The sequence below is a fragment of the Micrasema longulum genome, unplaced genomic scaffold, assembly GCF_059751315.1.
Source record: "Micrasema longulum isolate JH-2025_06_02 unplaced genomic scaffold, ASM5975131v1 h1tg000271l, whole genome shotgun sequence".
Lineage (NCBI taxonomy): Eukaryota > Metazoa > Arthropoda > Insecta > Trichoptera > Brachycentridae > Micrasema > Micrasema longulum.
Genome location: NW_028277475.1, coordinates 578,929 through 602,987, shown reverse-complemented (window position 1 = coordinate 602,987; position 24,059 = coordinate 578,929). Strand labels below are relative to the sequence as shown.

The 24,059-nt window shown below is 34.5% G+C and overlaps 1 protein-coding gene across 1 annotated transcript in view; it reads right to left on the bottom strand.

The window, feature by feature from the left end:
* The window catches only part of LOC148283005 (DNA-dependent protein kinase catalytic subunit-like), a 104,930-nt gene that overhangs the window by 40,323 nt on the left and 40,548 nt on the right, over positions 1-24,059 (bottom strand). The window contains exons 20-33 of the mRNA XM_088224176.1: positions 22,756-22,925; positions 21,120-21,325; positions 19,178-19,321; positions 18,363-18,517; positions 17,289-17,442; positions 15,362-15,604; positions 14,477-14,710; positions 12,299-12,436; positions 9,662-10,538; positions 8,221-8,539; positions 6,133-6,300; positions 5,489-5,683; positions 2,855-2,995; positions 274-386 (exon numbers count right to left, since the gene is read on the bottom strand). Of these exons, the coding sequence (XP_088080302.1) occupies positions 274-386; positions 2,855-2,995; positions 5,489-5,683; positions 6,133-6,300; positions 8,221-8,539; positions 9,662-10,538; positions 12,299-12,436; positions 14,477-14,710; positions 15,362-15,604; positions 17,289-17,442; positions 18,363-18,517; positions 19,178-19,321; positions 21,120-21,325; positions 22,756-22,925 (3,257 nt within the window). The remainder of the gene's footprint in view (positions 1-273; positions 387-2,854; positions 2,996-5,488; positions 5,684-6,132; positions 6,301-8,220; positions 8,540-9,661; positions 10,539-12,298; positions 12,437-14,476; positions 14,711-15,361; positions 15,605-17,288; positions 17,443-18,362; positions 18,518-19,177; positions 19,322-21,119; positions 21,326-22,755; positions 22,926-24,059) is intronic.

Below are 24,059 nucleotides of genomic sequence, written 5' to 3'. Positions count from 1 at the left end.
GAATAGTTTATTTCTTTTACGTAATGGGAAACGTTGATATAAATATATGTATTTGATTATTGTAAAAAATTGTATTTAGTTGTAATATTGTATTTTAATAAATAAAAAAAATAAAAAAAACATGATAAACATATAAGACTAAAATAAATAATAATAATAATAGTAATAGTATCTTCTATCATTTGCTTTAAAAAAAGTAAAGAGTCTAAAAATGGAAATATTTTGGCAAATTATTAGAACTCAAACATTTCTGTAAATAGTGCAAGGACTCACCGATTCCAGAAAATTTGATTTTCAGTTTATTTTTATCAGTTATTAACTTTCTTCTTAGTTTTTCTTCAAGGCGATTAGTAGCTCCGTCACCGGTCAAATTAGTCGTTTTGCCCCTATAAAACAAATTTAATTATATGAATATTAAATATACTTAAAGCCAATCAATGATGTTCTGTCTCTTGTTCAAATAACCTCATTCCATGCTTCCAAATTTCATTTATTTCACGCACTAAGAATGCTGTGGGTTCCCAATAAAAAACGAAATAGAGACGCTAACCAGTCGTAAACAGGAATGCTGGTGGGCGAGTGGCGTGTTGCGCGTCCTTACATAAATTGTAGTAATGGGAAATATCGCATTTTTTTACAATTTCAAAGTAATACGGGTCTATGAAATACTGTTGAGTAAAAAAATATTTTTTTACTAATAACCAATTACACCACTGATAAAGATGACATAATTTGTTCATACAACACACTATTTCATTTTGACACGTTTTTTTATTACGATAACATTAATTAACATGTTACAACAGAGATAAAGAACGTTTAGGAGAAGGTAATATAGAAGTCTAGGCATCTACAGGGCTTATGACGTGCCAATGGCTGGTTTAAGTGGCCACTTTACACACTGTGTAACATTCACCATTCTGCCCATATTTGAACATCTATATTCCTTCAACTCTTTCATCTGTTGATGTTTGTGAAGTTAAAGAGCTGAAACTTTTATTTATGCTTCATCTCTGTTGTAATATGTTGATATAAACAGCTCCCCAGGGAGTTGAATCCAGTTCTTGTCTACAAAAATTTGGACAAACTCAAAATATTGTTGGTTATAGTCTACGTAAAACTCAAGTGTTTATATGGTAGGAGAAGATATGGTGTGAAGCAAACTTATAAATCTCCACCAAAAAGGTAAAATTAGTTATTGATGCCAAAATAAACTACATATATATATATATATATATATATATATAAAAACCTACCTACCGTCAAACCGTCTCTAAATCTTGCAAAACTGGATTTCAATTATACTTGACACTGCAAACATTTAGCATTCTCCATTGAGTTGGTGAAACATAATTAGTCCTTAAAATATAGCTCGATTAAAATGACAGCTGCCAAACTAATGTGACTAGTGACATGAAAGTACTGATCACTGACCATGTACCGATCAAATCGATTTTATCCGTTTTTTCATGCAAACATGAAATTCTGTTTCAAAAAATTGATATAAAAACGCAAAAACAAACCTATTTTAGTGTGTTTAAGACAATTATTCACCAAAAAATAAGACATTTATACTTTTTTTCATGAACAACATAAAAATAATATTTTTTTATTAGATCGATTTACATTGATCAATTTGTCCCATCTCTAACATTTTTGCAAAATGATGTAACCTTGTAAGAAAGCCATTAATAATTGGTTTTTTTTTTTTTGTTTTAAAGCTGATTTTATAAAATTATGTTGATTTATATGTCGAGCATTGTAATAAAAAAATAAATTAACGTGCTAGATACAAATGATATTTCGTGTGATGATAGGTAAATCATTCCTTAGACGTTACTACAAAGTTATGTCATCACTTTTTCTGACAACTGTCATTCTAACCAAGCTACATTTTAAGGACTATAGAAATCTCACAATAGGGTATTATCACTCGGGAGGAATATCGGATTTAACCTACTCTACAAATAAAAGATTTTTTTAAAGATTCTCCTAGTGTTTATATAAACCCTTATAATAAATATTTTCATTCATTATTTTCGTTTCGAAAATAAGGCCTTTCGAAAACGATCGTTTCGTAAGTTGGTAATAAATTTCGTCACAGAAGTTCATGAGTAATGCATTCATTTTAATGTTGGTAATGCCACAGGGCACATACAGAAATATAAGGAGAGTTTTCTATGCATATTATCTTAAGCCCCCCCCTTACCCACTCCACACTCCAGTTCCAGGCACTGGCAGATGAAAGTGAAAACAGATTACATCTTACATCTCGAATTTATTTGATGATTTTATGGTTTTCAACCTCTTCTAAATATTAATTTATTATGATAATGATAAATTGAATTATCAATTTATCATGAAAATTATAAATCACAACGCGTAATGTTTGATAAGTGACAGGACGCCGCAAATGTTAACAAACAAACATAGAAAAAGGAAGCTATCTACAATACTCTATAAAATCTATAGACATTGATGAAAAAAAAATCCGATGACGTCACAAAACACCCGAAGACGTCATAAATAGTTTGTTTTTGGCACCATTCAAATTATTAGAATTTAACCCTTTATATCTCCCTTATTTCTTAACAGATTTTAATAAGAATAGTACCGATCGGCTTGTGGTTTTTTAGATTAATTTATTAGCCAATAAAAAAAATCCATGATAATTGCCCATTCTTTTTTCAAAGTTTTTCGTAACTATCTCAAAAACTCCTTCAATGGAGATTTCTATGTTTGCTTCTAATACTTTCATTTGTCCAATCTTACGACCCGCGAGGGAATAAGACGGCAAGTTTTGACATGTGTCCACATGAGTGGGTCCCATGAGAATAATATAATCGTTAGTTACCCTCGGGGAAGAGGCTTGTATGTCTTCCTGTGCAGAAGCTGCGGCTCCATAGTGAAGAGAAGTGAACTATCCGAGCCCAGGCTGAACCCATCGCTGTTCCCTCTAGTTTTGTCTTCACTCGTCATCCATTTGCTTCTGAAACTAAAAGCAAACAGACCTATATACATAGAATTAAGAATAGTCCAGAAACCGCATACGCACATCAAACAGAAGGCGACTAAACTACTCATAAATGAGTAGGTTTACGTTTTGACCCATTAGTTTCTTTGTAGACGTCGCTCAGTACGCAACTCCTGATTTGAATTCAACTATGCCGTGTTGTGTCCTTTTAAAGTTTAGAAATACTGCTAGGATCTTAAAGAAACAGGATGCAATCACATTTCATCTGTAATTTGCAAATGAATGTGTATATAACAAATGTATTTTTAAAAAATTTAATTATTTTTCCATCTGTCAGATTGTCGAAGAAACAAAATGGAAATTTTGTAAGTAAATTTTTTTACCCTACTTTGCTCATCTAATGAAAGAATTAATGAAAATCAGACCTCAGATTAAACAACGCCGTGGGGGACATTTGAACGACATTATCTTTAAAACAAGAAATATTATTTAACACGATATTAAAATATCCGTTTTATGTCAAATAAAATTTGTTTTATATTTTAAGTTCAAAGTTCATTAATTCAATTACTCTTATTAAATGACCCTTTACTTATTTTTTATTTATATTCCTACAGAGATAAGGTAGAATTTTTTCAAATTCAGGATTATGGATATTCGAGCGTTTACAGGGCTTATGACCTGTCATTGGCTGGGTTAAGTGGCCACTTTTAAGTAGGTACTACAACATTCCAACAACCCTTTACTTATCTACTCTGTTGTGTCAATCAATATTTCCGCGTGCACAATAAAGATTTAGAGAAATTAACAGATTGCTTTTTTACCTTACATTTGTGTTATAATTATATTTTTTCCCTTCGTGCAACATTACGCGGCGGCATCACGAATGCGCGCGGCGAAAGTGGGCCATAGTGGGGGGATTGTTGGACACAGTCCGATGTATTCAAATATGATTCTACGCTCCTCCTGAACTATTTTTGATTCTATGCCTATATATATTCCTCTTTCTTCTCTAACTCATATAGTGTCCATGCGGCTCGACTGTGGAATTATCTCCCATCCACCATCAAAGATGTTACTACATTATCTCTGTTTAAATCACGTCTGAAGAAACATCTCCTTTCTCTTCCTTAATCTCTCCTCCTTTCCTTTTTCCTCTTTTTTCCTTTTTCCCATTGAGTAATAGTTTTGATTTAAGTTAATTTATAAACAAATACGTTTATTTCTATTTTTATATATCTTTAGCTTTTTAATCTTTTTTTTTTCTATTGAATATGTTCTGTAACTTGAATTATAAAAGTGAAACTTTTATTTTATTGGTTGGTTGGAAGAAATTGCCATTTGGCAATAAGCCCGCCAATGTACAAATAACATTATGTACAAAAGTTAAATAAATAAAAAATATTAAAATTTATACAGGTATAAATGCACATTTATTTAAGTATGTAAAAATGTTTGTAGACAGGCTGGATTTCCTCCCTAGGGAGTTATTTAGATCAAAATATTGTACAAAAAGTTCAATAAATAAAAGGGTTCTGAACTGTATTCTTTATTCGCCTGGGCCCCGATTGCAATGCGAAGTCAACATTTATCTTCAATTTTATCTACTAAGTCAAATTAAGTTTTCTGTATAAAAAGCAGAATGAGTTGATATAATGCTATTTTAATGTTAAATTTCTAATATCTAAATTAATTAATACTTAAACTCATTAATGTTAAATTTCTAATATCTAAATTAATTAATACTTAAACTCATTAAAATAGCATTATATCAACTCATTAGTTAACCCAAAGAATTTTGGATATTCCAAATTTGAGGATTAAAGTATCACTCGTGTTTTATTTATATAATAAATTTTTGGATTAAAGTCTTAAAATTGAGTTATTTTTCAGCTCTCCTAATTACAGAAAATTACAGATGGTACTTTCTGCCATCTGACTACCGAATTATAGGTAACCGGCGAAGATACTTTAAATGTTCATACAAATATACTTATTTTCGTACACAAGTATCGGTTCTTCTTCGAAGACTGTCGAAGATAACTCTGTTTACTTCCCATTGTATTGGGGGCCCTGGACACAGACAAAGTAGTAAAAATTTCATTAGCACATTGCGTAAGGCTGAGATAGCCATTATCGACAAAATAAAGAAAGTAGCTGTGCATTGGTTTGGCCATGTGAGCGAATGGACAGCGAAAGAACAGCTAAAAAGATTTACAATGCAAATGTTGATGGATGCGGAAAAACGAGGAAGGTCGAGAAAGACATGGCATGACCAAATCCAATAAATACTTGCAGATGGACTTGTCGAAAGTCGGAATAATCGGCACGCCTGCATGAGACGGTGTTTGAACATAGAGGAAGCAAGGTCTGAATGTCAAGACAGAATGATATAGCATTTTATCTTCGCTGCCCACCCTTACGGGGAAACGGCGCGATGGTTTATTTATATAGAAATCCTAAAGATCTTGATTGAAATTTCTGTATTCATTACAAAGTCGACCCAGAGCATACCTGTCGGAGAAGGTAAACCCTACGCTTTCCATTGTGGCCCTTAGGAAGCGGTGCTCCGCAGTCTGCAGAGTCCGTGTGGCCGCTGGGGCCTGGGGGCCCCCCTGCCCAGTGGAGAGCAGCATCAGCTGGGAGTTGAGAGTTTCCGCAAACATGGGGGCTAAGGTGCCGTTGTCCGTGTGGCGGTTCACATCCAATCTGTAATGAAAGATTTCGCTCAATCAAAAGAGATATATTTAGTTGTAAAATGTTTTAAAGTTACGAAAACTGGAAGAAAAAATCGCAAGAATTGCAAATTGAACCGCAAATGCGCGTTCAAGGAATTTAGTGCGCTATTTGCATAAAGGTATAACAACGTAGACGTAGCTGATCTAAGCGTAAGACATCTGTCAGCTAGTTAATCTGGAATGCAAAGTTCCATTAGATATTCCGGAGCAGAGTTGTGCAGTGACATATACATAAGCCAACAGAGTTTGTATTCCACCCCCTGTGGAAAATGTAGCCAGTATTATTCCTGAAGTAGTGGAGTGATATGACTGAACTTAGAGATTCCTAAAATAAGGCTCACTGCGGCATTTAATACAGACTATAGGCGAGTCATCTTAATCTACTTTCATTCTATAATGATGCATAGTAAAATTATTTACTTGTATTCTGTGAAGGAGCACTTCTCCAGCGGGTGCGGGAAGAGAGTGGCAGTGCCAAAGTCGGGATCCTGACGACAGCTCCCGAGTACCAGCTTCAGCAGGCGCCCCAACTCGGCTCCATGTCCACCCTTTTCGACGGGCAACAACTCCCTCGCAGACTGCAACCACCTAGAAAATAACCATTTCAATAGAAGATTCATCATTCTCTTCCCTTTGCTTCAGGCATTAGTCCAAGGACAATGAATTGTCATCATCATGGCTACAACAGTTTAGGGACTAGAAGAAATGTATACTTGACTACACATTTTTATCGATTGCGCGCGGTATGGTCGATATTCCTGAGATTATGAGGAGCGTTGGTTTGTATATTCCTGATAATTACCTAGAACAGCGTCAGCATAGATTGTTTCATATTCCAATATACAGGATCAACCTGCCGATGGTTATGCCTGTTGGAAGGGCTACAGCTAAGCTGAACAACATCACTCTGGATGTTGATCTGTTTCATGTATCCAAAGCGGTTTTCCAGAGCAGGATTCTCCTACTACTTTGACAAAAGCCTCTTTAATGTATTTTTTTTCTTGTTTATAATATGTACGCCTTAAATTTAAGTTTTTATGTACATATTATTTTTTTCAAATAAATAAATTCAATTTAATTGAATCATCATCATGTGACTATCTGCTACACCAAATGCACCGTATATTGATCTTCAATTACACGAAGGTTAGGTGATCAGTCTTACGCTTCAGGAACTATGAACCACTGCGGTGTAAAAAATCATCTTCTAAATCAATATTTTGTCGCGTAAATAATTGGCAAATTGTTTTCAGGCATTGCCTAGTAGGTGAATTGGTTCGGCCGGATGAATCTCACCCGCAGATATGAAGATTTCAACGATTATGATAAAATTATAAATAAACTTATCAATGAAACTTCTTGGTTTAGTTTTAATTTTTATTATTTTGACCAACGAGCGCTTTCGCCTAAGTAGGCATCTTCAAGACTGGTGAATTGTTTAAAACGTTTACAGTTTTTATACTATTCTTAACATATTTTGGAGATAAGATCAAATAAGTATTTTAATAGGCGAAAGCGCTCCTTGGTCAAAATAATAAAAAGTAAAACTAAACCAAGGAGTTTTATTGATAAGTTTATTTATAATTTTATCATAATCTTAAACTATGGAGTTTTATCAAGAAGTATCAACAAAAAACATCAATATTATAAAGATTTCAGCTCTTTTACTTCACAAAATTTAACAGATGAAAGAGTTGAGGAAATATGGATGTTCAAACATAGGCAGAATGGTGAATGTTACACAGTGTGTAAAGTGGCCACTTAAACCAGCCAATGACAGGTCATAAGTCCTGTAAATGCCTAGACTCTCATATTCCCCTTCTCAAAAATGTATTCCCTCACTGTTGCAACAAATTTAAATGTGAAGTAAGAGCTAAAATCTTTATCATGCGGGTGAGATTCATCCGGCTGAACCATTTCCCGTACTAGGCGACGCCTGAAAATAATTTTTCAATTTTTATACTTCTTATACCAGTTAGTTTAATCGACAATGTTTTAAGTATGTTCAAATGTTTGTAGACATGCTGGATTACCTCTCTAGGGAGTTATTTAGATCTAAATTTGGTGTAGTGGTCAAGACGCTTGACTCACACACGGAAGGTTCCGGGTTCGATTCCCGCTGAGAACATAAAAAAATAAATGTGATTTTTCTCAAGCCTGGGTGTTCTGTGATGTAATTCACAACTGTAATTGGGCCTCCTGGCCTGTTGTGCAAAAAAAAATCTAAATTTATTGAAATCTATCACAAAAGTCAACAGATGGAAGAGTTGAGAAAATGTAGATATTTAAACAAAGGCAGAATGGTGAATGTTACACAGTGTATAAAATGGCCACTTAAACCAACCAATGACAGGTCATAAGCCCTGTAAATGCCTAGACTTCCATATTCCCTTCTCAAAAATGTTTTCCCTCTCTGTTGCAACAAAATTATGGTACAAAAAGTTTTTCTCATCCATTTCAAAATAGGTGAGGGGTAGAGCATACCAATCAAATAAATAAATAACTCACCGTCTTTCCAAGTTGTTCGACAGCCGAGTGGTCCAAAACTGAAAGACACGATCTCTCAACACGTCGTCATCGTCGTCCAGACCAGTTAAAAGTGCACTTTTGACGTTCGCGCATCTTTCCTCGGCCTCCTTGTCCATACTGGAAACGTCCATGGGGCTGTCTCTACATATCCTGGTACTTTCAAACGGTCTCTTCCTGCCTGGAACGTCCGCTCGTTTCGCGGAGACCGACGGTAAGGCGCTCGTATCGTGGATGGAAGAGATATCCGATAGGTCATCCGGAAATTCTGGCGTTTCTTCACAGCTGGACTCTTGAAGCACTAGAGAAATTGAAAACATACAACACTTAAAATGAATTTTTATACTGGCCTAATATTTTACATAACCTAAACATTTCAATTTTGGAGCCATTGCCAACTAGAAGCGGGTAAGACCCTGTCACTGAGAGGATAGGCAATTTAAAATCCCTACCTACAGCTGCAATTTTACAACCATTTTATATAATTTTGATTATTTTTAAAACTACTCATTTGTGAATAGTTTAGCCAGATTCAGTTGGATGTGCGGATTCTGGACTAGTGTAATTCTGTGGTTTTTCCATAAATCATTCTCCTAATTTAATTAATATATCACTCATGAATTTTTAAATTACGATTTTTTACTAAAAACATTAAATTTGTTAAAACTTAACGATAGAAGAAAAATTATAGACCTTTTAAATTTATTCAAAATTGTAAATTCAATATGGGATTGCCCTGAACTATTTATTATCTTTCATCAACTTCGGGGTGCCTGGAATAATGACTAGACAGGTGCCACGGTTTTGTAGCAACAATTCACGGACAGTGTATACTTGTAATGCCGTATAAAATAGACTTCATGAACTCGGCAATAGTTATTCCCACGTATCTGATATATTTAGTGTAGGGTATTGTTCCTATAGAACAAACTTTTTGAACTTTTTCAAAGATGGTGAATGGTAATTATATTTATTTATTCATGCATTTCATAATATACACAGTTTTTTGTTCACTTTGCCCAGCTGTATGAAACAGTACTTATGATTTTCTTGTTGTATTACTGTATAATGTTTTATTATTTAAACATTCTACTAAATATGCTGTATAATTTTAAGGTTAATTTTTTTAATATAAATCTTGTATAATTTTTAAGTTTAATTTTTTTTTTATAAATCTTGGGTATAAGGAAATTTGTTTTTAAAAAAAAATATTAAGCCAAATATGTAGTATTATAAATGTTTGTAAAAGGCAGATTTACCGTTTATGTTAATAAAATAAAAATAAATAAAAATATTGTTATAGTTATGCAATTTTATCATTTTTTGTTATGTATTTATATATGTATTTTTTTTTCATATTTGTGTTTAATATATGTTAAAGGCAATTTATGCAGTTTATGTAAAAATAAATAAATATACTCACAATCATAAACTCGCATGAGAATCTCATAGGACACCGCCCTCGTATCCTTATCTTTGTGACTGCTGAATCCGCACAAGTTATCCACGTAGGGCTCCAGTTCCTTCAGCTCCAACCTACCGGAAGCCTTGTTGATGATATGGAGACACAGCACCCGGAAATCAATATCTTTCAAGTACTGAGCAATATTCAAAGTCTTCAATTCTCGACTCAACACCTCGTACTCTATGACATCCATCGCGCTCAAGAAAATTTGCAAGCACGTCTTGCGGCCAGCGGTCGGAAACTTCGGGATGAGGAATGATACCATATTTACTAGAACGTCGCTGCAAATTTGGGGATAGTATTTCTGGATAAGATACAAGCAGGTTATAAACTTGTCTTTGGCGTCAATGTACATTTTTTCCAACGTTTTTCTGATATCGTTTGACATCGAAGTAAACTGTTGGGTATTAACATCGTTTGTTTTAGAGGAAAGGAAGTGTAAAGTCATTCCGATCACTTCCGCCGAAGGTTTGTATATGTCTTTTTCTGAATGTGACATTCCCGAATAAATGGCGTCTCTGTACTGGTCGAACGTTTCGTCCTTCCATGGCACGTTATCCGTAGCTAGGACGGCAGCCGATATTTGAATGCCCGCCTTCATAACTTTTCCCTGCCCTTGGAATTTGTGGATGATGGAGTCGGAAGGAACCGTCAGATATTTTCCCCAGACTGACAGTATTTCTTTAAGTAGTTCGAGGCTGTGTCTGAAGATTTCGGCAGATTGTTCATTGGGATTTATTTGATCAATTAGAAGCTGTAGTATCGAAGAGGCGGAGGATATTTCTGAGGCTGTTGACGGTACTGCTTCATCACTCCAAGAGAGCAACATAAGAAGCTGTAAAAATCAGTAAAATTGTTAAACTGTAATAGTTATATAATACAAGCGGACCCGACAGACGTTGTCCTGCCCGAACGTTGGATTGCCTGCTATCATCTTGGAAAAATATTTTTCATCTAGGTACTTATTTATGATTAAATTCCAAAACTAAAAATTGTTGATATTAAAAAAATATTGAATTTAAGTAGGTACTTGTTTATGGTTGAATTTCAAAACATAAAATAAATATTTTTTTAAATATGGCATTCTTTTTGCAAACGTCAAACTCCGGTCTTTTCACCAACAGAGGGGCGTACTTATCAACAGAATACGATTTTTTTAAATGTATTGAATTTAATATTATTTAAGTATTACCAAAAATCCAGTAAAAATAAATAAATGGGTAGAAATTATAAGGAATTTATGGAAAGAATCTGATTGAGATCCACAAAAAAAAAAGCTTTTTGTAAATAATCAAAAACAAACTTTTTTTTATACACAAAAAAACAACATCTTTCCATTTTTTTACAAATGCATTCTCCTCGAATGCAACCCTGGTAGATCGATGAATGAAACATTTATGCTCCTAATTTTTTTTTTTACATATTCGATTGAAGATTTTAATCTACGAACACGCACAGCGCAAAGATCTATATTTCTCTGAAAACTGCACGTAAATCGGTTAAGCCGTTTAGGAGTACGGTGACATCACACGTACAGAGGAATTATATATATAAAGATGAGGAGCTGAGAGCTATAGGAGCTTAAGCGACATTTGACTCAATCTAATCTAAGTATGTAGGTAGTTAAATGAAATAGAAAATGTTTGAAGCCACACCAATAAAGAAATATCACATTATTTTTTTCCTCTTTTAAATTAGTAAGGGTCTATGAAATACTGTTGAGTAAAAAAATCTTTTTTTTGTGCTAATTCAACATCATCATCATCGCTTTTCCGCATCTAATGGTGCAAAGGGCACTGCATTGGTATACCAAATGCAGTGTATCTTGATGTTTTTATCTTTTCTTTTTTGTTGAATGAAGGTAAGATGATCAGTCTTTCACTTCAGGTACTAGTCCAGGGACTATGAAATATTCTAGTGTAAAAACACCCTTTTAAATAAATATTTCGTATCAACCTTGTCGGGAATTGTACCCGATACCTCTTGCATGGTAGGCAAACAAACACGCTGACCATTACTTATTGTACTTATTAGTAGCATAAAAAGTGTTTTTACATAATTTATAATTTTAGATTCCCGCAAAAACGGTCCATTGCATTTGTCACGCCCCTAATATGTCACAATTCAGTTAAAATTTTAACTTTGTTTGTGGCCATTGAAATTTAAATAGGACATCGTCACGATTATCAAGGCCAAACATGCTGCGTTTTTGTAGATAAATATTTTTTAACAATTTGATTTTAAAAATTAAGCATGAAAACATGTCTCTACAATAACCATATTGATTTTGAAAATACAATTAATTTTTCTAAATACATTTTACATATTTTTATCGGTATTTGTAGTATGTGATATTTCCCTATTCAAGCTGGAAGCTAAAAATATAAAAAATTATGTATAGCGAATTTAAGTTTCAGAAAAACATTATGCCAGAGAACCATAACTGCATAATTTCATTGAGAGTATGCAAAAACTCATCTAGGGTTCTGGTTAGGTACCAGATACAGAACTGTATTCTTTATCTGTGTGGACGACACAGATAATACAATAATTATACTGGATCCTAAATAATTCCACAATAAAATATATACTTACAATGGATACATCAAGGAAATTAATACAAGAATCAAATGAGGTACACCGATCTTGTATAGTCCGTAATAACGGCTCCAGTAGCTCTTTACTGTACTTTTTAAAGATATCCGGTCCGTTATCACGCACATTCACCATAGCCTTGAAAATAAAAATAAAACAGAAAATAGCAAACATGTATAGTAGAACCTCAGAGTAATAATGCGCTAGCTATAGAGGGGCCCTATCGTTAATTTGCATAGAAGGAAACTGTTACTTCACTCTGCTGGCGGCCATTTTGTTTTGTTTGACAACAGACGCCTAGTGGACGCTTTCGTCAATGTGCTTGGCTTTGTTTGTAAATAACTCGGATACTTACTTGTTACAATAAATAAAAATCGACAATGGAGAATGTGAATGAGAATGTCAAAGGTGTTAAAGAAGTCAGTTTTCACGGGTTATTGATTTTGACAAATATTTTTATTTGATTAACATTGATTTTTGGTATTTATTGTCTCGACATGTGTATTCTACAATTTACTATTAAAAGGTTTGAGCCTGTGTCGAGTAGAAGTCGATTCAAATTTGACTCGAAAATAGCACCGTTGACTCAGAAATCGCATCTGGAATGACGTGACCAAATTGCAGGCTGCTACAACTCGCCTTTACAGACAACAAACACACACATATATATATATAGTTGGATAATTTATATAACGCCATTTTTGTGAAAATCACCTCAACGTATCACCTCACATGTATTTTCAGTTTTATAAAATAAATATAGGAGAATTATAAAAAAAAAATTGGAATAACCCTGCAGTAATAAATACACAAGTACATATTTTAAAGTATTTAAAAAAATATATTTATCAAAAGCATACAAAAATTAACATATAAATTATCAAGTCCTACTGAACTGCATAAAATGCAGTTCGTCAGCAGGTGCTTATAGTTAAGTTCTATAATAATCTTATCTCTTCTACTACTACTACTACTACTGTCACGCCATTTCCCCGTAGGTCCGCCGTGTGGAGCGCCACACACGTCTATCCTGGCATACATTCCTAGCTTCTTCCACATTCATACATCTTGTGATACATCCCTTCGGTTCTGTCTGCTTTTGACATGACCAGACTTAAGATTTTGGTTTATCTGATCATGCCACGTCTTCCTTGGTCGTCCTCGTCTCACATGCCGTTCATTTTCGCCATATATACTTATTTTACCATTCCCTTGTCGTCCATTCGTTCTACGTGACCAAACCATCTCAGAGACCCTTTCTTAATCTTATCAATTATACTTGACTCAGATTTACACTCTCGCCTGATTTCATCATCCGTAACCCTGTCATACGTTAATTTCCCTCTTATCTCTTCAATTCTACAAACATATAAAAACTCTTATTACTATGGAAAAAAAAGAAAAATATGTACATCGAAAATAAAAAATTGTCCAAATAAAAAAGAAAAACACAAAAAAACGTAATATAAAGAACCACGTTCTAAAAGCCAGATTCTCAGCAGACGTCTCTCTCTTGAGCCAGATAAGTTTTTTTGATTTTTAATATTTAATGGGAGCATATTATAAATTGTTGGTATATTGTACTCTAGTGTTCTTTTCCCGTATTTATTATTGAATTTAGGGAGAGCAAGTCCATCTACACTAGTAAACTGAGTATTATATACATGCTCCAATTTATTTCTGTATTCAGATAGAGACGCATGCTAATAAACCAGCTTGGACCATAATAGAGCTCTAACGGATTAAATATTTATAGATTTATACAATTACAGTGCATATTAATATCGATTTGGCATACGGCCCATTGTTTTGCTGCGAACTGTAACTAATAGTCATAGAATGGTTTTTCTACGTTTGGGCTCCTCTATAGCATGCGCATTATTACTTTGAAAGTAGAACACATTTTGGAAAAAGCTTGACCACGGCGCAAGGGTTAAAATGGATTATATTGCTATTACGAGAAAAAAAAATCCCGTCCTTTCAATGGTCGTATTAGATTTATTCAGTTGTAATTTTGGAAGTACAAGCAGCTATTGATTGTTGCGGGGATTTAATTATTAAAAATAAATCAATTATGTTTTGGATGTTTGTAGCACTAACTTTGTGGACCATTGTTAAAAATACATTATTTTTGAGAAATAAAATTAGAATTATTGTGAATATTAATAGATTAGCTACCTGAGCGAAAAAGAGCCTGACGTTGGAATGACGAAGCGAGTCTCTCAATATCTGCGCTAGGCAGTCCACCCACAGGGGTACTCCGGACTGAGAAGCGGCAGATTTGATTGAGGAGTCGCCGCCATCGGGAGACGTTAGAGCGTCCGCTGCCATGATGACGGTACACACGGTGGCCATGCACTCGTGACTGTTGAGATCGGACCCTTCCAAGCGCAACTTGGGATGATTCGAGAACTGAAATTGAGAAATACAAATATTACAAACGAGATAGCGAACCTCTTTGAGAAGGGAATACAAAATTGAGGACCACTTTTTCAAAACTCGACTTTCGTTCGAAACATAAATTTTCAAGATGGAGTTTTTTGTAATTTGCGTCAAATTGCGTGAACAATCTTTGTTTAAAAAAATTACACCTTAACTAATAATTAATAATTTTCTTTTATATTTCATTAGCACCCGATATAAATTATTGAAATTAAGGATACACGATAAAATATAGTGTAAACTGGGAAGTTTGATGTGAAACAGTTTACCCTGAAGATGGCTTCTGCAATGGCAGCCAAAACGTTGGAACGAATCAAGAATGAAAAAAAAAATACATATTGATCTAATGACCTGTGTTTTAAACAAAGAAAATATTATAAATTCATGTGTGCGTCCAGACGGTTTTTAAACTTTTTAACTGAGCGTGCAATTCATTGAAGGTTGACTCCCTTTTATTGGAATTAATCAACTCTTGAATCTAGTCTTTGTAGTCATAATGATTGGTAAAATTTTATGGCCTACATTGAATGAAGAATTGCATCCAGAGTTGCAATAGATTTCAATAGTTTCTATACCTAAATAAGTGTAAATAATTATACGAGCATTTAAAATACCGCTTACTTTCTCATTGTCTATGTCCAACGGTGGAGGGTCCCTGATGATTGCCAAGTTGAGGTCGAACCTCAAGATATCTTCCGACAGGGTCTGCGAGAATACCCTTTTCCTCCTGTCAGACTCGTTGTGCAGAACTCCCAGGTACGACTGACTGAGGGACTGGGTACAGATGGAAGAATTTCCCGTACCTACACCACTCACTCTACTGAGGAGTTTAGACTTGATCGGATGGTATTTCAATTTGGAAACCTGTATTAGAAAAAAGATAAAACTGATAATACTTTTTTGAGAAAGAATATTAATGATTTTGTAAAAGGCTCTCTGTTCCAGATGCGCATAATTATTATTATTATTAATAATATTAATAATACTCTAGCAGCTATTAAGCTGATGCGTGCATATCAAGTGTACAAGTGTACATGGTTATTAAACATTATACATCGCTGTGTGCATCTAGTTAACATTCACTGAACTAGCACCGATCACTTTCTCGGGAAGGCCATTCCATTTCTCCACAACTCGGTTTGTCAGGAAGTTCTTCCCGGGGTCGGATGAGAAGGAGGTAATGTCGAGTTTCAATGAATGACCCCTGAGATGGCGGTTTTCATTCATAGAACTAATATTGATTCCATATATATGTTCGGCATACTAAATGGTATAATCAATGTTCCATCATTACTGGGACAGGTAAAATTCAATATTCCGACTCGTAGGTTGAGAAACAATGAAGTACTGGTTATTGATCAGCATAGAACAAACTATGGCCCTAATTCTCCAATGACCTGTCTTTGTCGTATTGTTAACTCAAGACAGGATCTGGACTTTTTGGTTTAAGTTTACAACGATGTAAACGAGCACTAAATAAATAGTCCAGATCTTATCTTGATGTCCCTTATGTTTGTCAATGCTTTTTTTAAACTTTTTTTTGGGGTCAAAGCTTTTGGAATATAATTTTGGATGATATTTTACAAATAGATTTTGGAAATGGAATTGACATACAAGCGTTTGCTGATGATGTTTTTCTGACAGTCAGAGCTCAACTTATGTCTGAAGCCGAAGAAAGAACAAACCGTGCCCTTTCGACAATAGCTGATTGGGGAAAAAAGGTTAAACTTAACTTCTCAGAGGAAAAAACAAAAGCAATGCTAGTAACCAAAAGATAAGAAACTCTTCCTAATTTATTCATGAACGGTGTAAGGCTAGCTCTTGCTGACTCAAAGTGTCAAAACCAACATGGGGGTGCTCTCCTGCGGTAATGCAGCAAATACATTATGGTGCTATTGAACCTCTTGTTACATATATGCGGCCAGCTTATGGGGTGAAGCGGTAAAAAAGAAATGCAATAAGAAAAAACTTGACAGCTTACAAAGACAATTTGCCATAAGATCTTGTAGAGGATACAGAACAATTTCACTCATCTCAGCTCAAGCTCTAACAGGATTTACACCGACACGAAAGGAAGGACATTTATAATGTCAAGAAATTTGGTAAGCTTCCATTCCATTCCATTCCAGATGATCGCAAGTATCAAAGAACTGAAAACTATTTCGATTTACCTCACCCGTGCGAAAGAATTCCTGAAAGTATTCTTTTACTTGACAAAGTCCGCCTTTTTGTGAAGTGGTTGGCACATTCGCCTACAATTCTCGAGGTCCTGGGTTCGATTCCTGGCAGGGCGGAAGTGAAATATTCTATAAAAGGTTGTGAAACTGCCATATTTCATTGTTCTTGGACTGGCACCTGAAGCGTAAAGCTGATCACCCTTACTTCGTGTAGCAGATAATCAAAATACGCTGCATTTGGTTTACCAATGCAGTCCCCTATGCACCACTGGGTGTGGAAAATTAGTTTATTTGTTCACATGCAATATTGTAAATATTCTCTTCTTTAGTAATTTATGTATTTAATGCGCTGATTGCACACGGGTATATACCTGATCCATAGGAAAAGTGTATCGAATTGCGGTGTCTATCATTCCTTCCCATAGTTTATCAGAAGTTATTAGAAACTTGTATAGAATCATGTCCTCCTTGGGCATTGCCAGCACTATCGAGTGAAGGCACCGATAAGCTGAACAGCGAGCTTGCCTGGCAACAAAAATTATAAAAGTTAAAAATATATTTTAAAATAATAAAAAATATACATTATTATACTATTGAATTAATAACACATTTCTTGTATTAATCATTTAAAGATAAATAAAAATACATTATAGATGATTTTCTGTATATGAAAAAAATGTGAAACTCCTCGTTGGGCGCCACTGGAAATATTAAAAATACTAAAATTTGATTATTCAATCAATTACCTACTTATCGTATTATTAATTATAAAATTTATTTAATTAAAAAATCGTTGAGGATAGAAAATTCTAATCCATTTTAATGATGACATTTAAAAAAAATTGCACTACAACAATCCAGGAGGCACAATTACGGTGGTTAATTACAGCACAGAACACACAGACTTGAGAAAAATCCCATTTTAATTTCTGTGATCTCACCGGGAATTTTTTATTTTATTTATTTATTTATTATTATTATTTTTATTTTTTTTGCACCACAACAGGCCAGGAGGCCTAATTAAAGTGGTGAATTACATCACAGAAACCCAGGCTTGAGAAAAATCACATTTTAATTTTTTGTGTTCTCACCGGGAATCGAACCCAGAACCTTCCGTGTGTGAGTTAAGCGTCTTGACCGCTACGCCACGGAGCCGAATTGGACTCAGTTGCCTCAGGCACGCAGGGTTCCGTGTGCCTGAGGCAAACATCTTAGCCAGGGAGGCCGCCATGGTATAACAGTTATTAATTTAATGGGATTATTTTTGTCTGAAGGAGTTATGTACAGAGTGTAACTGTGTAAAATGTTTCTGTAAAACAATTAATTGAATTCATAACACACATTCTCATTATATGATTTTCTGTACACATATTTAAAAAATGTATGAAATCCTCGTTGGGCGCCACTTGGGCAAACCCTAAAGCTAAAATAAAAATAAAAATTACCTCAAGTACTCTGTTGTTTCAGCCACATTCTCGTGAAGAGGAATATTAGCGTCTCTGGGCTTAAGAGATCTGCTGAAAATGTCTTTTCTCCATTTGATCTTAAGGGTAACCCCCAACTGCCCCACTCTGCAAGACTCTGACTGGACATTATCCAACTGAAAAATGTAGAGATCATAAAAACGGAGTTTGCCACCAGTATGGCTGTAGGTACAAATACCAAATTTGTAAACAAATGAATAAAGAATACAGTTCTGTGTGTGAAATAGAACCAGAACCTTAGATGAGTGTTTTCAACTCGATAGCTACTCTCAGGTAAGAATTCTAAAAAATTAAATCGAGTGGAGAAAAACCCGCCTCTTAATGTAGTGATCAACTCGTGCATCTACCGTGTTTGTGGTGTGGAGTGGAACGAGTTTAGCGTAAAATCTTTGTTTGGAAAATGATAAAGAATAAAAATTTTCTTTCTTTTTTAGAGCTCACTGACTAGCATCCTCTCACTTAATGTCCGCCGACGTATAGTAAAAAAAGATTATTTCCATAGTTCATATTTCTGTGTAACTTGTTTTCGTAGCTACAACACTGACTGTGAATGTTTTTATTTACATGCTTTTTAAATTGCGAAAAATGTACCCAAAAACTTAACAAATTATCTACTTATTTCATTAATCGTTGCTGCAAGAACGAGCTCGTATAGTCAGTTGGAAAGTTCTTTGAAAACCACAAACAGCTTAAATACAATATGCATCTTTTTCGGGTGATCCCGTGTAAGTTGGATTCGGTATCGAAATAAATATACATAAAAATATAAATCATACCTTTGAAAACATGTTTTCTGCGAGTTGGTACGCCGCATTCCATTCCAGGAACAAGTGCTTTAGGGGAGTCTCTTGTGGCTTTACATCTTTCACCTGTTTGTTGAGAAAGTCCAACATCTTTGGTAGAGCCTCGAAATAAAATTCCTGCAACCAGAAACAGATTATTTTAAACAATTTAATCGGCACATTTGGATACTTTGCAGTTCTGAATATAGAAATAAGAGCTCATCGACAAATAACAAATTTTACAGGAGAGCAAAAAGAAGAGAAGTTTTCAATGAACGTAATATATTTTTACATGCAACCCAGAAAAATAAAACAAAACTGACAACTTCATATTAAAAACAAATCTCTTTTCCCGAGTTTGTTGAGGAAATCGTCGGATTTCGGCTGTTTTATGCCAGCTGTGACCCCGTGTTTATTTCCTACAATTTATAAGACAGGCAGCCACATGTTGGTTTTGAATATTCTATAGGTGGGGTGTTCATAGTCCATAATCGATGACCGATGAACCAATGTCATCGTTTTCTATAGAATCCAATAAGACTAATTATGCAACTCTAACAGTATTGCACATAAAGACGAGATTGTCATCCTGCAGTACATTCGCATCGTCCCTACCATGGACAAATGAACAACAAAGAAATGTGGCCTATAAAGAGACCGCAGGACGCAGTCAACGTTCAGCCAGTTCAGTTCAGTCAGTCCAGCCAGCCCGAAGACTCTGCTCGACGCAGTCATTCAGTTCCAGCATGTAGTTCAAGTGCAGTCTCTTCAACCCATCATCGCCGCAACATTTGCGCAACACAATTTACTATTTATTCGCCATGTAATAAATACATATTAAACAGCAACCTCGTGTCTTCTGTCAATCTCTAACTGGGGTAGGAGCTCCACCAACCCTCAATAACCTAATCCAACATATGTATATAATATTGAATAGAAAGCCCACTGCCATTTTAATTTTGCTGTACGATTCATGATATCTACAACCCCGGTTCTAATTTCTTAATTTCTTATTCATCTCTCCATGGATCTTTGCATAAATTTTAGTTTATGACTACTTTACTGTGTCATATTCACTGATTCATAGACTTGTCTATATCTACTTGGTCTTTTTTACGCATATGGAAATAAAAGTATTAAAGTATTTTTCAAAACAAAGATGTTATCATGTCATGTCTTCGTTGCAGCAGGGTAAGTATATTTTTGTGTTATTCGTAAGTGCTATTATTATTTTATATAACTGAGGATGGTGGCATTTACAAATCGCTCGTAACCTGAAATAGCTGGAGTAACTTTCAACACGATGCATGCTGACTAGAGTACTTTATACTCGGTCAAAACGAAACGGCGACAATTCTACTCTTGTAAAATGCCAGCACTACTATATGGGTGTGAATTTTAGCACCTTATAGCAACATAAAACACCAAACTTCTAAGTTTCGAAGGGGCGTTGGTGAATCTGGCTCTGGAGCCTAGATCCTAGTTGCCTTTTCTTTGCATCTGCGCTATCCTGAAATGCCACCAATGACAAGTTTTCTGCAGTATTCGGTAAATTTTAGGGATGCGAGAATAATGTGGAAGGAGGCGAGTGCTAGCTGGCAATAGGGTCTTCTGAAGGAGACTGGTGATGTCTACATACTTCACAGAGCAGATGTGAAAAAGAAGAAGAATTTTTTAGAAATAAAAGACGAGTGATGCATGCATCCACAAATCCACAAAATCCATGCGAGACTTATATACATTAAGTATAAGTCTCAAAGATGTAGAAACGAAACAAAACAATGTAACTGGTATCGATTAGTTCGAATATGTGGATTTAAGTATCACTAGGATTTTATTTCTATAATAAATTACAACGAACTTCCAGCAAGAATTTTCACTAACAAACTTTAATGCTTTTAATAATGATTGTATGAAGATTTACAACACGACTCACATCGAGAGCCGATGCAGAGGCCGCCCTGGCGAGAGGAAGGAGGAATCGGCTGAAGAGGTTCAGGCGGATGCTGGGGTCTCGAGACCGCTGGCAGAACAAGAGGAACACCTTCTGCAGTACAGCGGCCTGGGTGGAGGGGTCGAGGCTGGCCATGTAGGAGCGCAGCTTTTGGGATATCTGACCATCGCAGACATGCTCTTTGTCAACTGGAAAACAATCAATATAATCAATCTCTCTATGTTAACAGAAGTCAAAATTTGCAATTTATAAAATCTTCTAAGACCAACTTTTGTTTTTATGCCGCAATGTGCAGATCAAGCTATGGTTTCCTAAGAAAGTGGTGCCGTTATCTAGCGGCCATGATGATCAGCATTACGAGTAATAATATTTTGAAATAAGGAGTCATCGAAAGTCAAAGGTTTGGAGAAAAGTGAGGTGTTTAAAAATCATGGTACAGAGTTCAACGTTTAGTGCAAATTATCACGGTTTACTGTTTATTCATATATAATCTGTTTATTCTCGCTTTGTGGCCGCGCTTGTCGTACGTGTCATTTTATCGCTCAGTATTCAGTCGAGTTATTTCATTTTCAAATTTTATTTCTTATATAGCTGTTTTATTTTAATTTTTAAATTTAACTTTGAATATAAATTGTGAAAAATCTTTTTAGTGTTTTTACTATAATACATACATATTTCAACAATGTTTTGAGTTTGTCCAAGTTTTTGTAGACAAGGACCTACATATGTACTACTATAGCAGTGATATATTATATTTACTATAGTATTAAATTATTGTGTAAATAAATCTGTTGTATTATAGAACTTCCTAAATGTGTTCAGGAAAGGTATATGTTTTTGAAAAAAAAAACTAATTAATAACATTCTTTAAAAAAAATTATACAAGTTTACTTACATTTCTTGATGAAATCGCTTATTAGTTATATAAAAAAAGACACACGTTTTTTAATAATACATACTGGAAAAATGTGTGCTGGTTTCCAATTTAATAAATATGGCAGTCGATCTATACTAAATAAAAGATCTTTATAATAGTGGACTGTATAGAATATTTATTTAAAAGCACAGTGCGCTTCGCGACGACCGAAGACTTCGAGAAAAAACGAAATAGAGAGCGATTATAGCCCTTGTGCTATCTTTGTATTTATTTATTTATTGTGGATAACTTATATAGCGCCATTTTCGTAATAAAATACCTCAAGGGCGCTTTACATGGTGATTCTACTGTTAAGTTAATTTAATTGAAGCTTTAAATTTGTAATTTGATTAAAATAATTTATTTTGTTGTCACGTGCTACGGATTTATTCAAATGATTTAGAGAACAAGTGGGTTTTAAGTTTTTTCCGAAACATCACTGTATACTATACTATTAGTACCCACCAGAGTAACAATACTCTGGTGTGGCACTCACAAAAATCAATAAGAATTTAAATTAAGAACTATTAAAGAAAAACTTAACACATACTATTTTTCATACATTTTTAATTTCCTCAATTTAACGTTTTCCTCAGTTTTACACTTTTTTCGTTGCTTCCTTGAAAAGTGTAAAAAGGGGGTTTTACTGTAATAACTTAGGCCGTAAATGTAAAAAGTTAAAAATTTTAAAAACATACGTACAACACGAACATTGTATCACAGTCTGCAGGAGGATATAGGAGCCAGAGTTGGCCATGGCTTCCAGGAGGGCCTTGAAGGCCGAAAGGTAGTCGGACCTCTCCGCTGTATACGGAGCCAGCTCATCGCTCTTCAGGGGGAAGTGGAGAGAGGTCAGGCTGCCTAGCGCCTTACTAGAAGATAAAAGCGAGTATACAAATAGAAGATGGTCTGCGAACACATTTTGTACTGTGATGTGCGCTATTATCCCCTTTCCCGCAGATATGCAGCCACTATGGGCTAGCTAGATGTTTGTCCTCCCTGTTGGAATAAATTTCGAATCTCTTCCAAGCCGGTCCCTCAGTGCTGAGGGTCGTGACCGCCTTGAGCACTTCTGGTGTATTGTTTCAGAAAGCTTTCTCATTCTGCTTCCAAAAATTTGCATACAACCTTGTTCATAGCCGTATTGATCGCCCCTTTTGTCGACGGAGACATTATTGTGTGATTTATAGACTATTTTAAACATTAAAGGGAGCACTTTTGATCGTAAGGAAAATTCGCAGTACACCAAAACTTAAGATTGAAAAAACATACAATGATAACTTTTATTAAAAATAAAACAGATTATTTTATTAAAAATTACATTAATTTGAAAAATACATAAAAACATAATGAAACTTTTTGCAGCAAAATTTATTTGATGTGACACCTGAGCTTGCCGGCTTTTACAAATTTCAGCGATATTAGGTCTGCTTTATTAAGTTAGTTCATAACATCTTAAGAACTAATATAAACTTTTAATAATAGTACAATTTTTTTTTTCAAAATTTCTAAATATAGTTATACAAATTAATTTGAAATATTTAGATTTTTTCTATTTCCTTTATTTCTTCAGGTAACTCATTGCCCAGCCTCAATCCCTTGTACAATGAGTTTTGAGACTCTGCCTTTCTTCTCATTGGTAATCTTATCTTTTTTTACCCCTTGTTTCATATGCATGACATTGTTGGTTAAATTTTACTATCGTTTTTATTTCATTCATCCCCTTAATTATTTTATGTATAAAAATTGCTACATTACATTTCATTTGTTGCTTTACCGTGAGCAAGCGAATTTCTTTGTGCATTATTTCTACATTAGAATAGATATTTCTTTTGAGTATAATCCTCATCGCCTTATTTTGAAGAATTTGTTTATTTTTAATTTCTCCTTCATTACATAATAAAATAATGGAAGTACAGTAATTTATGTGTGGACATATAATTGTTTTATTTATAAGAATACTACTTTTTATATCTATTACATTTCGTAATCTTCCTATAAATGAA